The 18,620-nt window shown below is 38.4% G+C and overlaps 1 protein-coding gene across 7 annotated transcripts in view; it reads left to right on the forward strand.

The window, feature by feature from the left end:
- SCAPER (S-phase cyclin A associated protein in the ER) overlaps window positions 1-18,620 on the forward strand; it is a 357,501-nt gene that overhangs the window by 191,190 nt on the left and 147,691 nt on the right. For all 7 annotated transcript variants that reach the window (XM_050966970.1, XM_050966969.1, XM_050966973.1 and 4 more), the window contains one exon: window positions 1,131-1,257. In XM_050966970.1, coding sequence (XP_050822927.1) covers window positions 1,131-1,257 — 127 coding nt within the window. The remainder of the gene's footprint in view (window positions 1-1,130; window positions 1,258-18,620) is intronic.

Raw genomic sequence — 18,620 nt, forward strand, 5'->3', positions numbered from 1 at the left:
GTTCTTCCTGCTTATTACCCATACTTCTTGCATTTGTATAAAGGCATCTAAGATACTGGTTTGATTTTGCCTCCCAGCTTTGCCCTGACCCTCCTTCCTCTCTGCCATTATAGCCCGTGCTCCCTCCTGCTTCCAACCCATCTCCCAGGTCTTGTTCCCCACTTTCCTGTGGGCTTTGCTCACCTGTCCCCGTCGAACCTAGTTTAAAGCCCTCCTTACCAGGTTAGCCAGTCTGTGCGCAAATAAGGCCTTTCCTCTCTTCGAAAGGTGATCATCTTCCCTTTCCTGTCATTCTACCCATGCCACCCCCACTGTGAATGTTTCCTGGCTCTCCCTTCCCCCACTCATGATGTTCAGGTGCCTAGTGATCAGTTTTAAGGTCCTGCATAACTTCCTTCCTTACTTATCCCTACTTGGTTCTTATGTCATCCTCCCACATTCATGCTGCTCCACCAATGAAACCAGCTCCATCCCACCTCATCTCTGTATGCCACAGCTACCACCACGCTTTCTTTTTTACCTCTAATGAATGGAATGCCATTCCTGAACTGGTCTGTAAAGCCACTGCACTCTCTTCATTTCAGTCACCCCTAAAAACCCACTTCTCAAGAAACTAGTTAAATTGTCTACTGTTCTATGTCCTTTACTCTTCTCCTGAGTGAATTGCTCATCTGTGTGGAGGGAGATAGTTGAAAGCTGGGAGGAGGAGGCAAAAGAATACTGAAACTGAAGCTGAGAAAGACAAATAGGTTGAATTGTGGAGGAAGGATGCAGGGAATTAACTGTGATTAACTTAAAAAAAGACAACAGCAGCAGCAAACAAACAGGTGACTAATAAGTGCTTATGATTGTCCTAATCTCTTTACTTGCATGTGGCCTCACTTCCTCCTTTCTTCATCTCCTTGTCCTTTTTAGAGTGTATTCTTTCTAGGCTGGGGCTGTCGTCTTCCTCTGTGGTACACATTTTGGATGCTACTGCAATATGAGTAGTAATACCTGTATATACATTTTTCTTAATTGTTTTAATCAAATTGAGGCTCATTAAGTTTCAGTAGGTATCTTTGAGATTTTACTTGAATGTAACTTTTTTCTCTTTTTAACTCATTTTTGTCTTTTGTTTACTGTTTAAGGCTGCAGCGATTAGCAAAAGATCTTCTAAAGCAGTTCCAAGTACAGGATAGCAGTTCATTGGCAAACAACAAGGTTTCTGCTCTGGACAGGACTTTAGGAGAGATTTCTCGTATTCTGGAAAAAGAGGTATTATTTATTACGTAATTAACACATGGAATGCACAGCTTAGTTGGAATCAAGAAAGCATTCAACATGTATGTACGTGAATATATGAGTTATAAACGTTCCTACTTCAGGGGGTTAGGAAGAAACTTTCCATATAACCTAGTTGTTACATAATTGACCATTCTGGAGATTCCAGCTCCTTCACCGGATGCATCTGATACTCACCAGATGCTCTTCATAAAAAAAAAAACAAAAAAACTTTTTGCTATAAAAGAAGTTACAGCAAACAAAACATGACTTTATAGAAAAACTATAATTTGATTTTTTTAATGTTTTTTTTACTGTTTAAACAGATGTTTCCAATAAAACCTGAGATACATGGAGTGCATTTCTTCCCTTTTCTTACTTTTGTGAAAGTCCCCGCCCTTTTTTAACAGATAAATTAAAGACCACCCCTGCCCACATGATTCATATATACAGTGATTTTTCTCTGGTTATTAGATGAAGATGAATATTGTTTTTAGTTTTGGATAGCAACAGGATTACATAAGCTTTCTGTGGTTTATCAGTAACTTTAGACATGTGTATGCTGTTACCACAAGTAAACGAAGTTTAAACAGATGGATTTGACATGGATTTTTTCCAGTTGCTTTTCCTGATATTTTAGAATACTGCCAGATTTAAGTAGGGAGCCAGCTGCAAGTCTTATGAACCTGAATAAGTAACTTCATATCTGCCAAAATGTGTAAGTTGATGGAAGTTAGAGAAACAAAATTTTCTGTGACCCATGTCACAAAGTGTAATATTATGTTATATTTAATTGTAGCAAATATTCCTTCACTTCAAGTTCAATCAGATTCCACAATTGCTCAAATAACAATATTTAAGTCCTGTAGAAGTCCTCCACTCAGTGCTTGTGCATACCTATCATGACAATTGTGGATTGGCAGTCACAAATATAGACTAAGGAAAGACTGTGGCCTAAATTCTTAGATATACCTGTTATCCTCTGAATGCAACTGAGGGGGCTGAATAGCCAGCCACGACTCTTTGATTGTGAGGCCAGTTCTGCACTGGTTATAACCCCAGCATAGGGTAGAGCAGCCTTGGCTATGGTGCTGTTTGAGGTGTTTGAATTCTACTGTTTGCAGGCTATTGCTCCCTTTTGTGCCCTCACTCTGCCGCCCACAGCTGCACCAGCTTGCAGTCATTTACATCTGGAGAATCCTTAGCTAGGAAAAGTCAGCAGCTCTCTGGCTTATTTACATTGCCAAATAAATGAGAGAATCCAGCCTTGTAAATCTTTTGTTCCCTTAACCTGTATATATTTCAAATGACCATGCTACGTTCACAATAAGCTTTCAGATTCACTTGGACTTGTGTTTTTACTTTTTTAGCACAGCAATACTCAAACTCACAACATTCAGTTTAGAGTAGTTAGTATCTTTTAAGCCTCTCTCATTTTTCTCCCTCTTGCCCATTTTTGAGAAGCAATTAATGTAATTATTACATCGCCATAGGAGTGGTTGCCATTTGTGTTTCCTTTCCCATCATGTTAGAAGGTTAAAATGACATCATGCTGCCTATATTACCAAGTATAGTGGCTCACAGAGCTCAGAAACAGACTGTTTCGGTAAACATTACTGAGTGATGGTTTTCAGCAAAAAGGAGAAAAACATTTATGTCGTTATTGCTGTCAAAGTGAAATTGAAGTATAGTTTATATTGCTACTGATACTCGCAAGCTCAGAAGGAAGTATCCCATTTCTTATTAGAAATGTTAAAAAGAACTGAAGTTTGACGAGTTCTCTTTAGTTTGCTTTTTTTTTCTTTGTACTTGAAGTGAAAATTTTCACTGGTTGAAATAGTACATTCCAGTTAAATAATTTGCCTATATCTTCTTTTGGAGCCTATCCAAAATACACTAAAGTCAGTAAGTGTCTTTCCATTGATATCAGTGGGCTTTGGATCAGACACTTGGAGAACATGGGCTAGTTCTCCTCTCCCTTGCATCATGTGTGGTCCTTTACACCTCTGCAAAATGAATGCAGAGTAAAATACTGTCAGATCAGCACTTTTCACAGGTGTAAATAAACGTGCAAAGCAGTGAAGTCTCAGACCTGATATGTTGGGTTGGTTTTTTTGGGAGGGGTGAGGTGTTCCTCTTCTGCTGGCAAGCCTTTTATGTTTCCCCTGTGTTTTACTGCATGCTATATGTGGCACATTGCAATGTAAGTCACCATTCTACAGCATAAGTAATGGCACTTACGCGAGCCAAATTTTGACTTAACACCTTCTGCAAACCCATTGAAGCCAATGGGCGTGATTCTTGTTTACGTTGTCCGCTTTACGCAACTCTGGCAGTGTAAAAGTTCCTTAAATGGATGGAAATGCCCCATATAATATCCACAGTGCAGAAAGCTCTCCTGGCTGGTGTAAAACCAGTAGAGGGGCTCTACAGTTGACCTAACCCCAGGTATAAGGGTTAGGTCAGGGTGTGAAGGGAGGCATGGCTGAAATTCCATGTACTGTGATTATTTTCTGATTTCCAGAGCCTCTAAGAGGTCATGGGAAGCAGAGAGTAAGCTGGAGCAGCCTTGAGGTTACTTCAACTTACGCTGGGGACCAGGCAAGGTCCTGAATGACCCCAGAGTACCGGGAGCACAAAGGTGGCTTACATTTACCTTTAATTACCCCTTCATTCCTGCCCCAACCACAGGACAGGAGTAACTGAGTGTCAGACCCAGTGGGATTTCCAGGACTGTATGACAGGAAGGAATTTAGCCCATTATTTCCGTTATTATGGTGGTACTAGGTATCTTAGAAAGTCATGTGTCAGCTTTGTCATGGTACATTGTTTCATGACTGTGTTATAGGTTGAAAGAGAGACAAGGTGGGTGAGGTAATATCTTTCATTGGACCAAATTCTGTTGGTAAAAAAGAGAAGCTTTCAAGGTTACACAGAGATCTTCTTCAGGTCTACAGCTATGCTGCATAGTATAGGTGGAAGTGCATTTTATTTATCTAATAGCTACAGCAGAATCAATCATTTGGTCGAGGATTTTTGTAGCATGGAAATGGCAATACAATCTGTATTCACATAAGTGATTGCTCAAAAATAGAAGACAGTAAGCCAAATTCTGCTCTCAACTACACTGGGGTGAATAATTTCAGTGGGAGTTGGAGGTATTCAGCAGCTCTCAAGGTCAGGCTGTTATTCAGTAAGGTCCAAAAGTGGACATCATTAGTGCAATTAATAGTACATTCTTCCATTAATTTACGGTATAAGGGAGAAAAAAAGAATTCTTTAAACAATCAATATAATTTTTATAACTCAAAAGCTTATTTTAATCCGATCCAAAATTATATAAAATGGATCATAGTTTTAAATTCTAGTTTAATTGTTGTGTAAAAGAAATTGAATTCTTCTGATAAAAGGCAAGCAAGCATATATTACATATCTGTGTTCTAGAGTGCTCCATTTGAACCAATGCTGCATACATATTTACCAGGAGAATATAGTTTATCTTTGCTCTATTTAGCATTGGTGTCAATCAGATAATGGAATAGTAGCTATAGTTGTTTTCAAGAAATATTGCAAACATACACTTTAAATGATGTTTTGAAAATGAGGCCATTACTCAAGTCAAAATTTGGTTTGTTTTCTATATTTCGCCCTTATCATACTTAAGGATCTACCCTGTAATTATCGAACTGTAAAGAGTATGAAGTCTCTTTCTCTTACCACTGCTAATTTTGCTATATTGCAATAAATTAAATAATAACAAAAATCAAAAAGAAATGTGCATGAATTTTCCTCCGTTCAGTGTCTCAAACAGATTCATTGTGAGTCGTTTCACTACAGTTGATATCTTATAGCTATTATGTATTTCTTATTTTACGCAACTACTTATATTAGTGGTAGAGCATGAAACCAATTTGAGGGAAACAAATTAGCGGTTTATTTAAATATATTTGCTTATAGAAGAGTAAGATTCAGTAGATGATTTCATTGAAAGTGCATATTTTATAAGACGTGTGTGTGTGTGTGTGTGTGTGTGTATGTCTGTGTGTTAAGTTTATAATACAATAGGATTCTATTTTCTTACACATGCATATGGGGTTTATATGAGCAATGTCCATTAATGATGGTTATCTATGTGAAATCCATTAATTTCCCACAAATTTCTGCAGATATGTTGGCAAATAGATACATATGGTGGGAAGAAAAAAATCACACACAGGACCTAGCAATATAAAATGCTGGCAGTGTTTCATGCTGTATTGAGGAAAGTTGCCACTTAAGGTCCAGATCATGACCCAGCTTACTTGGTGATACAAAGCAGTAAGGGCTAGCTCCACAGAAGAACTCGGGCATTGCAATGCTCAGCATTGCCATACCTGTTAGGTGCTGTGATGGGGCGGCCCCACTCTGCACTAGCCCCAGCAATGTCAGACCACTAGCTCTGACAGAGGAAGTCCCGCCCCGGTTGTACTGGGCATGCTCCAAGTGCTCTGGGAGTATAAAAAGAAGGAATTCAGCTCAGTCTGGGCTGGCGGCCGTAGGGGAAGGACCTATCCGGGAAGCCCCTGCGGAGGACCAGCCACCACCCTTGAACTCACTGGGGTCTGAAGCTTCCTCTGGCCAGAACGAAGCCCTGCTGCAGGAAGAGACCGAGGAGCCTGAGGAGGCGATGGACCCAGAGACCCGCAGAGAACCTGGAGACTCATGGGAGGCCCCAACGCTCGACTTGGTAGGAAGCAGCCCGGAGGGAGTGATGGACTGGTACCTGGTCCCCGGTAAGCCTCAGCGTGTTTTGGTAGGACCTCCTCCCACCCCCGCTGAGCCCTTGGCAAAGTCCTGCGGTGCTGTTAGGGGCAATTCTATGGACTTTGGCCACTAGGCCATGCTACCCCATAACCAGGGGCAATCCTATGGACTCTGGCCACTAGGCCATGCACCCCGTAACCAGGGGCAATTCTATGGACTCTGGCCACTAGGCCATGCTACCCCATAACCAGGGGCAATCCTATGGACTCTGGCCACTAGGCCATGTTGCCCTGCAACGAGGGGCATGAACCCTCACAGGTGCCTAGAAAGTCAGTGGGACTCACAAAGCTTGAGTTAGGCACTCAGACTCCATGTACATTGAATGAAGGGAGATAGGCGCCTAAGAATGGGATTCACAAAAGCTGTCACACTAGGTGGCTCCCCACTAAGACAGTCAGTGATGGGAACAGTAGATGGAGCTTTGATTCTGCTCCCTCTCTCTCCAGTCAGCAGCATAGTATAAGCCAAAACAGTTTGCTTCCTCCCTAAAGGAAACAGGGAAACCAGGACCGTGATGGACCCTTCCTGGGCTGCTGCAGAGGCTCAGAGCAGATCATGTAGTCACTAGCCACAAATGGCAAAGTTTATAGTGAGAATCTGCCAAGCACACATCCCAAAGAAAATATTAACAAAGTGGTGTTACAGTGAAGACACATTGATCATACATACTCTTATTTAAAGAAATACCAAGTGATATATAATGTGTCCTAAGACATTTCTCCTAGAATATTATCTTAAAAGCTGAATTATTTTGTATGAAGTACAAGTACAGTTCTAATAAATATAATCATCCTAAATTGGCAGTTAACCATTTGCATTACTGAGCCTGACAGTGAAAACAAGTGGTAATATTTTGAAGAGTACAAAGAATATGTAATATAAAAATAGGCTATGGAATTTACAATATTTTGTTCAGAAGGAGCTTGTATGTTTTGTAGAATACAACCATATACACATAACATACAGCATAAAGATATTAAGAAAACCTTTGAGTACCATTAATGGGATCTGTACAGAGTAGAACAATTTCTGCGGGTTCCATAATTCTTATTCTTAAAACATGGTCTTTAAACTACTTAAAATAAAAAGTGATTTCCAGTGTAAGTATGTCAGCATTACTGAAATATTTGTGAGCCCATCATTGTTCTAATAGCACAAACAAATAATCATGGTACAAAAAACTCCAGCTCACTTCCCCACAGCTTGCATATCTTCTTTTAGATGTAATCATCCAAACGTGTGCGTGTGTGTGGTGGACGTGGAACTGCTCTATAATAATCTGAGGGTTGCTGTTAATATGATTTGTCATCTACAAATTATACTCTAACTCTTTATTATTCTCTTCTGTCCTCGGGTGAATATTATTATTATTCATTCAGTCTTTAGATATATTTTTACCTTGGCTGCTTAGAGAAAGGAGCAGTTTTCATTTTGCTTTATAATTTTTATCTGCAGAAAAGGTAAGATTTAAAAACTTTTAACTAGGGAGAAAATGGAAAGTTTTATACCTTATATCTTCAGAAAATAATGTTTCCTTTTTTGCAAAACTAAGTTCTGTGTTCCATCCAAACACTTCTGAATTTATTCCAGTCAGATTTACTGAACCCTATATGTGAGAGTATTATGCATAGCCCTACTAGTTAAGAGTAGCTGGGAAGTGATGCATTTAAAAATCCATGAGAAGAAATGCGTAGTGTTGAGATTTAGACTTTACATCATAAATTTTAAAAAATTGTTGGGACACTTGGGATCTCAGCTACCCTACCAGCGGTAGTAACTTCAGATGTCAAAGAAGTGAATTCCAAAAGCTAATGACTAAGTCCATTTCTGTAAATGCATGATGTTTTTAAAATATTGATTCTGCTGTTCTTTGGCAGTAGCTCTCTCTCTGCTATTGCTGAAATTGGAGAGAGTGTACATCCAGCAGTGTCATCATGATACTGATTTTTCCTGAGTGCGGAACTAGCTGCCAGCTGCATGTTTTTGCTGTAGCGCAGAGCCTGATGGCAATATGCCAGCTGCTGTGTATCTTGTTATTAAAACAATCCTTTAAAATTATACAAATATACCAGATTGCAGGATATTTGCAGCCTCAGTGGATCAGATGACATATGGAGCCTTTCAGCAGTCAGGCACTGATTGAAACTGGGCTCCATGTCAGTAGTAACTATCAGAATGCTGTTCAGTGGCCTTTGTGAAAAAGTTGATGGATGCGGTTCTGTTTTGTCCACATATGCAAAAGGGATAGCTCATGGGGGAGGGATAGCTCAGTGGTTTGAGCATTGGCCTGCTAAATCCAGGGCTGTGAGTTCAATCCTTGAGGGGGTCACTTAGGGATCTGGGGCAAAAATTGATCCTGCTAGCGAAGGCAGGGGGGCTGGACTCAATGACCTTTCAAGGTCCCTTCCAGTTCTAGGAGATTGGTATATCTCCAATTACTAAAAAAAAATGTATATAAAAAGCTATTTTTAATTTTAGAGCCTCTACTTCTTTTGCATTCATAAACGGTACCAAGCCAACCAGTTTAGGTTAGTGCATGAGGAGAATCATTATGGCAGTGTGAAAACAAAGGGAAATCTATCAATAATATAAATGTAGTGAAAATAGCACTTTTCTTCCTGTGACAATATTGGCAGCAGCATATCAGAGTAATGGCATTTACTGAGGCAGATTTTTCTCAACTCATCGTATGAAATACCTTGTCTGCTTGATAAGTTGCAGTTGTGCATATGTGAATAACATTTGCTCTCTTCACCCCAAATAAGCAGGGTTTGTACAATGAACTTGGTGTTTGTGTGTGTAAGACTTGGGGAGGGATTGTGCATTTGGTAGTGTCAAAACAACTTTTACATTTGATAAAGTAGCAGCATTTCCTCATAGATGCAGACCTTGCTACCATTATTCATGCCACCTCTAGACTGGACTACTGTAATGTGCTCTACATGAAGGTAGTGTAGATTGCAGAAACCTGCTTGCTAGTGGATCATCTCACCATGAGCATTCAATACCAGTGCTTTGCAATCTGCACTTGCTGCCTATTGGCTTCCTCACAGGGCTTTTGTGATTTTACCACTTTTTTTCATTCCACAGGGAAAACCCACGAAAGCTCTATGTAAAAAAACACAGAAAACATACTATGTGGTTTACTTTCTAAGCATTTGTATTCCAGAAACACAAAAGATCACACATACATTGTCCAAAATGAAAAGCTTGCATTTTTGTAAATAAAATTTAAAAAACACAATAATTGAATCTTCAGTCTATAGCTAGTTAGGCCCTACCACTCTTTTATATCTGTCTTTTGATACCTGTAGATGTTTACCAATGCATTTGCTGTTTCTGCACCAAGCATTTTGCATAGTTAGGTACAAACCAATCTGAACATGCTGAAAACATGCTAGAATGTGCAGAATTTAAAAATTGATAAAATCCTAAATTCAAGTGTCCTCTGTCACTTTGTTCCACAATTTCCACATTTTATGCAACAAACTATTGTACAGCCTCTTTCACAAACTTAGATTTGGGATTAATATCGGGATCTTCAATTTTAAGTTCAAAAAGTCTTCTGTTTTTGGCTCAATAATTCATTTTTGGGGGTGGGAGGGATCACTCATGTTGACCAAGTGATGAAAAGATTCTGTAGCTTTTTCTAATAATTTTTTTATTTTATCCTTGTGTGTTTCAGTACTTAGTTAATTAGATCAAGCCAGATTTCCGCTGACACTGTAATAATAGTATAATCTGCCTATAATCTGTCAAATTCCTGTGAAACTTCCTTCAATTGTTTGCCATTTTAGTATCGCTATGGAATTAATTGTTTGTAAAATATGTGTTCTGTTTTGATCAAAGTACTTCTTGTATTCATTGCAAATTTCAATATACTTACAGTAGTTGGATGCAAACAGAGACAAATAATTTTCCTGAGAGTTGTGAGTGTTTTTGACAAGCGAGGGCAATAATCCTCCTATTTTTTTAGATAACCAACTATGAACCAGATAATGAGTGCAAAAGAATTTTTGAACTTCCACTATTCCAGAATGACGTGATGTTAAAGAGATACTGAAAGTCCATAAATTATTTAGGGACTTAAATTATCATCACAATTGCATATCTGTGAGGATGATGCCTCTGAATGTGTCCTACTTTCAGAATCACCACCTGACTGTATTATATTTATCAGCTGATTTTACATTTACTACAGTTACAATAAGAAACAGCCACCTAAGGCCAATCTAAATTACCACCTAAGTCGATCTAACTTGCATCACTCAGGAGTGTGAAAAAGTCACCAACGTGAGCGACACAAATTACAGTGACCTAAGTGCTGTCCACATCGGCGCTGTGTCGATGGGAGACGCTGTTCTGCCAGCATAGCTTCCACTTCTCGCGGAGATAGAGTAATTATGCTGGTGGAAGAGCACTCTCCTGTCGGCTTAGAGCGTCTTCACCAGACATGCTACAGAGGCGCAGCTGTGCTGATGTAGCGCTTTTTGTGTTGACCTGCCCCTAGTGAATTCAACCCTGTGCATAACTAAAAACTGGAAGAATAAGATGAGCAAACCAACTTTATATAAAATCTTATCAGTTATCCTGCTACCTTTCAGAAATAGCTACATTCTAAGAAAACAAGCTCCCTCCCAGTTTGCACTCCACTTACTTCAGTATCCATTCATCCACTCCCCAATCTCTTCAGTATACACTATTTGATTTTATCTACTATCCACTACCCCTTTCTCCAGTTAATAATATCTCCTCATGTTCCCCTTCCCCTCTAATGCCAAGGAAGTTCTGTAACTTTATTGTTGTTTCTTAATAGGCTCAGCAAGAACCTTGATATTTCACATCATTTCACTTCTAACTTTTTAGAATGGTGTTCTTTCACAGATTGAAATTAGAGTCTACTGTTTATAATTTAAAAATTTTAAATTATGTTCTTATGTCATTACTTCAGATATAGAAGTTCTAAAAATGAAAAAAAAATCTTTAAAAGTTTGTTGCGGGTTTTCCCCTCAGAAAAATGGGTTTTTCACAGTAGGAGTTAAGGCGTTAAATTAATTTTTAAAGTCCTAATTAGCCTGGATCCTGCCTGCCAGAGAGATTGTATCTCTTCCTGTGCAATAGTGATGAATATAAGATCACCAGAAGCCCTTGAACTGGAACCTATTTTGAAGGCGGCTGTGGCAGAACATTCACCAAGAGTGCCTCTTGACTTCAGAATTCAGTCCTGAACCTGCTCTGAAACAGCACAAATGTGTTGACTTTTCAGGACATGCTTCAAAGCTCATCTTTTCTGAATAGACCTTTAGGGGAAGATTGAAGGTGTGTGATGGGGGGATTTTGGGGAGGAATCTAAGTGATGGGGAGATTTTGTTATGCAATGTGGTTTTTTGCTGACTAATATTATGTAGTTGGGGGGAAGGCTTTTCTGTTTTCATTGCTATGAACAGTTTTTATTCTGTTAATTGATGGCATGGTGTCTAGAACCATAGGCTTTTTTTATATTGTTTAAATCAAAATAAAGTAATAAGCATAAATTCTCTTCCACAGAATCCTATGTCCTATTGCACAGTTTTCTACTCCATCTGGACAATATTGTTCAAGAGATCTTCCAGCAATAGAATACACTGTATATGCTCTCCAACCAATCCTTAGAAAATATCACTTGTGAGAGGCAGTTCTTTCTGTTTCACATCTGTAGTCATAGAGAAAAAAAACTAAGTATCTCACTTTGCTGTATACCATGCAGACTGCAGGCCAGCTGCTGCCCAGTATAATCAACACAGAGCAAAAATTATATCGTATCTTCTTATTTTGTTTATCTAAATAGTGAAGATTGACTGTGATACACAAACATTTTTAAATCAACCCTTCCTCCTACTATTTTACCGTTTACTCTGAGCTGTTTAACTAGTTTAATAGTTTTCTTGAAACAGTTTATGCCATGTTCTCAGTTTCAAATTTTTATCATAAGAAAAATCTATTTACTGTCACTTCCTTTCAAACTGTAGGAGTCTAATCGTTGTCTTATGAGTATGAAAGATTCCACGATACTTCTGTGTGTTTGTTAGGTGCTTAGTATTATGTGGCCTTCGGATGTTCTTGCATAAGAATAACCAGTAATTATGTTATTGCATACAACCTTTTATCTTCAGGAGTTTCCTGAAAGTGTTATTTAAAAAAGACACATGAAGTACAATTAAATATTGATTATCAACTCTGTATAACATTTTGTTGCTAGTAAGCGCTACAGTGGGGAAAGGGGAAAGAAAAGATACGTTTGGTAGAGTTAATAGGCAAGGCCTCATTTTTTTTCTTTTTCCAGGCATTACCCTGCCACCAGTGAAGTCTCATTATTTCTGAGTGTCCTAATCAATAGGGTCATGAAAGATTGATTTTGGTAGCTGTCAGTGTGTTTATGACACAGATCATATATAGTCATTTATAGAAGTAGATTGTAATTCTCTTGTTAGCTTGTGAGTCAAGAAATCAGCGGACACATCTTGCATGTCAGTGAGTGGTGAAAAGAATCTTGATGGTGTCAGTCATTGACTGAGAGGAGGAGACTGACACTGTTAATTGAATTTCCCCAGGGAGTATAAAAATATACCATGATATAGGGGGAGGAGTAGGGAGTGGGAACCACACAAGCTGTCAGTGTGTGTGAGCTGGTTACATTGATTTACCTCTGCTAATGGCCTGGGTTGGATAAAAAATTGCCCTAAGGGAGGACAGAGTTCACTACAATAGCTCCTTGCCACTTACTAAAAGTCTTTCAGACTTACAAGTAGTGACATAAAAAAAAAAAGTAAAATAAAATAGTTCTCACAAAGTCCTTTAAAGGCATAGTATAAACAGTTTTCATTCTGAATGTTTCTTCTGCTAGCAGTTCATATTGATTGAAAGAATATATTTTCAAGGGAATCAATGCTGTATTTCAACCTTAGGATTCAAACAGGTAGCTTCTTAAATGCTTTTTCTTCACTTTAAAAAGTAACAATGAGGGCAAAAATATTCTTATAATCTCATCACTGAAATAAAGGATTTTTAACAACATTTAAATAAAACTTTCAGCTGCTATTATTTTAGGTAATAGTAAGTAAATGTAAAAATAAGTAAAATGCAAGAATCTTTCATTGATTTTGTAATACTCTGGAGAATGTTTAAATATCATTACGCCATTTAAATTTTTCCTTACTTTCTTTTTTATTAAATTCTATAATTTTTAAACCATATCCAGTACAATATTTATAAACCACTAGGAGGTAAAGACGTTCACTAAAGCAAAAACATATATATCGCTCTTTCAGCTGCAGTATAATGTGGATCTGCTTGCATCAAAACTGTGACTTTTGTAGCATATTAATATGAAGTTAACTTGTATGATGCAGAACTTCTGAATAGACAGAAACGTACATAAATGAATGTGAAATCTCAGTACTCTACTAAAAAAAAGTGTACGTGTGTGTCTGCTTTCTCCAGCTGTGAATCACAAAAGTAAAACCTAAACTTAAATGGTGCTAAAGAATAAACTTATGACTTATAAAGTTCTTACTGGATATAACCAGGATGGACAGCTGCCTTATTACTCTAGATATTTTCAGTGCTCCTCTCTGCTGCTTTCTGTAAATAACATCAAACAAACTCAAAATTCTAAAACTTGCTGTATGTTCCTAACATTTCAGCCCAAAGTTTCATCCAGTGAAAAAGAGGTAGGGGAGTAAAGTTACCAGTTACTATATCAGGAGTTCTCAAACTTGGGGTCAGGACCACTCAGAGGGTTACGAGGTTATTACATGGGGGGTTGCAAGCTGTCAGCCTCCACCCCAAACCCTGCTTTTCATCCAGCATTTATAATGGAGTTAAATATATTAAAAAGTGTTTTTAATTTATAAGGGGGTCACATTCAGAGGCATGCTATGTGAAAGGGGTCACCAGTACAAAAGTTTGAGAACCACTGCACTACATAAACAAACTGTAACACTCAGACTGTATAGACCATAGTATTCTTGGAAGGCAATTCATAGTTTTTATGCATATTCACATCCTGACTGGCAGAAACTCTGGGAAGAAATTATATAGCATCAGTCTCTCTTTATCTATATGTGTGTGCATATAAACACAAAAGAGAAAACACAGTAACGGACACAATAAAGGCAATAACAAATAAGGCTGGCTTGAGGTTGTGTGCAGCCCCCAGTAAACAGTAATATGTGGCTCCTTCCACCCTTCACAAGATCTTGGAAACTATTTCAAGCTTAAGCTCTCCTTCTATCAAAAGCCCCCCAAAATCACCAGTTTAGCTGATGCCAAAGAATAAATTCCAAAGCCCACTGAGATATAATTGATGTTTGAGACCCCATAGACTGAAATGTCTCTCTCATCACATAGCCTTTTATTTTAATTTCATCTGTTTAGCCATTACGGGCCTGATCCTACATGTCTCCCATCAAAGGCAGTAGGACTTTTGAGTGTGCAAGAAATCCAGAGTGAGGCTGTACATTTATATTAAGCTGTCTTATAAACAAGAATTATCTTTGCTAAAAGTACACTTTCAGGATTGTATTGTGATGCACTTTGAGCAAAAAAAATTTCATTTGGTAACTGACATTTACAAGTAGACCTGGCACCTCTCAGGTCATATTGCTCATCTTGTGCTCATATTGGCCTATGCCTGCTTTATTACAGCAGTGTGTGGGAAGAGGTATGCAACCCCTTTGTGACCTTGACTAAGCACCTAAGCCATTACCCCTTCTCGTGCTTCCATCTCCTTGAAGTTCAGAAAGTAAGTTTTTTCTCTCCAAGGTACCCAGCAGTGGTATCCCCAGTTTAACATTCACTGCACACAAATTTTTAAATTATCATAAATCACTGCAAAGTTGATTTGGTATTTCTTAAATAGAGAAAATGACCAAATGAAATAGCAATTAACTTATCTAGGTTGAGGCAACAGGAGTGCTGCTAGACAGACACAATTATTGTTTAACAAAGTATGGAAATATTACCTACAGCCCAGGCTGTTTCTAAGCCTGAAGGCTGATAGAACTTCTGTCCATTTGTCAGCTTAAAGTTTCAGCATATCTCTTAAAGTCTGTTGTGCCATGTCTCAGCAAGCTTTGTGTACTTCCTTCTTAACTCAGTTCTTCTTTAGGCTCGTACAAAAAATTCTGTGTAGACAAATTTAACTATATTGATTTAGAAAGCAATATAGTTAAATCAGTGTAACCCCCTAATATGGCCACAATTATACACTACAGAATAAAAGTGCTTATATACTCAGAGCTGGCATAAGCAGACTAAGTAATTGCTTAGGGCCCGGAGCAGGTCAAGCGAGCTCCCTATTTGCTTTTTATTATGTGGGCGGACAAAAATATTCCTGCTTAGGGCCCCCAATTGGCTAGCACTGCCTCTGTACTGCATATATAAAAACAGTTTATTTCACCACATTACCAGAAATAGGCTGTACCAGTAAAGGCACTTTATACTACTGTAGCTCCATCCACACTAGAGATGAATTTACTGAATCAGTTTCTAACTCAGTATAGTTAAATCTGTGCAAAAACTGTTTGCATCTTACTTCTTTCTGGTTTGAAATAAAACATTTATCCAGATTCAGTACATTTTGGGGAGGGACTTTGTGATCCTTGGTATCCCTGCACAGCATTGAAGTGTTTTTTCCCTATTGACTAATCATGATCAACTTTTGATATAACAAAGGCATTTCTCATATGCCTTGAGATGAGATGGGTTGTTTGTTTGTTTCTGTTTAATGCGATTTATAAGAATACTGAATTGCATAGGAAAGTTTTGCCCATTCCACCAAAAGCATTTATCTAAGGCAAGATAGGTGTCTCAGATAAAATCTCATTAGAATCAGTTGGCCTGAATTTCAGTAGCAGTGAGTACTCAGAACTCTAACTGAAAGCACCTAAGACTACATCACGTAGGCACTTTTGAAAATCTTACCTGAAGGGTGCTGTTTTCAGTTGAAATCAAGAATATTTAAAATGTCTGAGGTGAGAACATGGATCAAATACAGTATGAGATTATCTTACATGCAGATTCAAAATATCTTTGTCCCAAAGTTGATTGATTGTTTCATAGCACGATTTAACAGAGATGAAGATTATAGAACTTCGATTGCCTGAAGGGTAGAGAAATGTTTCAGTGTAAGGCTACATTCTGATACATGTGGCACATTGCTGTAACATATTATTTTCCCTAATGTGTCATATATGCTGTATGCACGGATTTTTTTTTTTCCTACTGCCTTGGAGATATTTTCTTACTATGTATTTACACAATGCCTAGCACTGTCGGGCCCTGACGTCAGTTGACATTTCTAGAGATTACCAAAATACTACTAATAAATAATAATTATAAATATAGTTCCATATTAAAGTTGATATTAAAACTTGAGGATGGTGTAACCACTTAGTCCACATTTATTTCTTCTTTGTACATCATTAATAAGAACTGTACGTACTGCAACAAAAAATTCCAGTTACCTATTTTTCAATTACCCTACTAAACTTAAGAAGAAAATAATTTTATACTGCTTAATGTCTTTCTCCATATAGGAAGCAGATTTCAGAGAAGAAAAAATATTCCCCTAGTAATGTTTATTTTTTCAATTTCAGAAGTGTTTGAATCTATATATTAAGTGCCTACACTTTTCACTTTTACACTACTATTTTCAAGACTGGTGCACATTTATGACCTCTAAAAAGTGCTACCCCAGTGGCAACTAATAATTTATTTAGTGTCAAACGCATTTTTGTTTTCTTGATTTTTAGATAAATTTGCAGCTCATTGCTGCACCAGTCATGATGTCAGTTATTTACATTACAGTAAAATGTTTGTCGTAACTTTCAAATACAGGGGAACTGTAGACAGACGGTGTTTATCACACTGCAGAGACTGTCAGAAATGGTTGGCCTCAACAGTACAGCATCAGATCCAGTATTTACATTTTGATCTACAAACTGTCGGGCCTGTTCTGCATAGTGACCAGTTCTAGTGTGGCAATTAATAGAACAGTTTTTGGTGGGTTCACCAGGTTGCCTACGTATAGATTTCACTGGAAACTTGCTTTCTCTTGACATGGATCTGGCCACAGAGATGACAAGAAACAAAAGCAATAGTGTAAAATTAAGAACTGTTGAGATATTTATTTGTTAAATTAATCTGTGGCAAAAGTAAGGTACAGAACAAAACTAGAATTAAGAGGAATAAATTTTTTTAGTATATATTAGACTTTAAGCCATTTCTAGTGCTTAGAACTAATGTTTGTAAAGATCTTGAAGAAGCAAATGCTATATACTATAACTGTTATAAGAATAGAAGAGGGTACTATTGGGAATTAGGCACATTTGGCTCTGGTGGTTCAAAGAGGCTGTAAAGCTGGGATAAACATCTATGCTGGGATTCCCATAGCAGAGGACTATTGAAATGGCAAGGAGCTCCTATGCCAACTCTGACACGTGTCTCCCAGATCCAACACACCATTTGAGAGGGCATTGCCAGAGGGGTGCACTCTGGTGATCCACACCTGCCAGAATGGCCGCTTAGAACCCTGGTCTGCCAGACATACCTAGGTTACACCAGAGGCCAGACTAGTCCCCAGTTGGCTCTAAGATCAGAGAACTAAAAGTGACAGAAAGCCCGCTTCTCCCTTATCTTCCCTCTTCGGTCTTGTACTGAACACAGCTCAACCTGTCCCCTGGTGTTTGTAGCTCTGAAACCATCAAAGAGAAGATTGTATAGGACATCTCCCAAAGGTTGTTTATTAAAACAAATAAAAGGAAGTTCTTCATGCAGCGCACAGTCAACTTGTGGAACTCCTTACCTGAGGAGGTTGTGAAGGCTGGGACTGTAACAGCATTTAAAAGAGAACTGGATAAATTCATGGTGGTTAAGTCCATAAATGACTATTAGTCAGGATGGGTACGGAATGGTGTCCCTAGCCTCTAGGAGAGAGATCACTTAACCATTGCCTGTTAGGTTCACTCCCTCTGGGGCACCTGGCATTGGCCACTGTCGGTAGACAGATATTGGGCTAGATGGACCTTTGGTTTGACCCGGTACGACTATTCTTATGTTCTTATGTGCAATGGTATTCGTTACTGAAGCTAATGCATAACTTGTTCAGAAACACAGACAAGCCACTTTTCAAGATGGTCTGAATTCACAATGTCCTGCATGAAATTCTGGTTCTTCTTATGAAATTATTTTATTTGGCCTTTGCCTGAGGGTGAGGGCAACAGATGGGTTTGTTGAGGGCGTCAAGAATGGAATACTCTTTCCCCAGTTCAGTAACAGAGCACCTCTGCAGCCAAGCCACAGTCACTAGCTAATGAGATGTGGTAGCATCTATGGTCCCTAGCCCCATCCCCACATGCGATTTGTCTAGTGTGTGAGTTATTAACCTGGGCTTTCCAATCTTCAGAAAAATCACAACCACATCAGCAGATCACAACCTGCTTTCCCTTCCCATGTTGTTAAATGACAGGGGTCCTAAGCAGGGTCCCAATATGGAAAATATTGAGAACTATTGG

Source organism: Gopherus flavomarginatus, chromosome 9 (genome assembly GCF_025201925.1).
Source record: "Gopherus flavomarginatus isolate rGopFla2 chromosome 9, rGopFla2.mat.asm, whole genome shotgun sequence".
NCBI lineage: Eukaryota > Metazoa > Chordata > Testudines > Testudinidae > Gopherus > Gopherus flavomarginatus.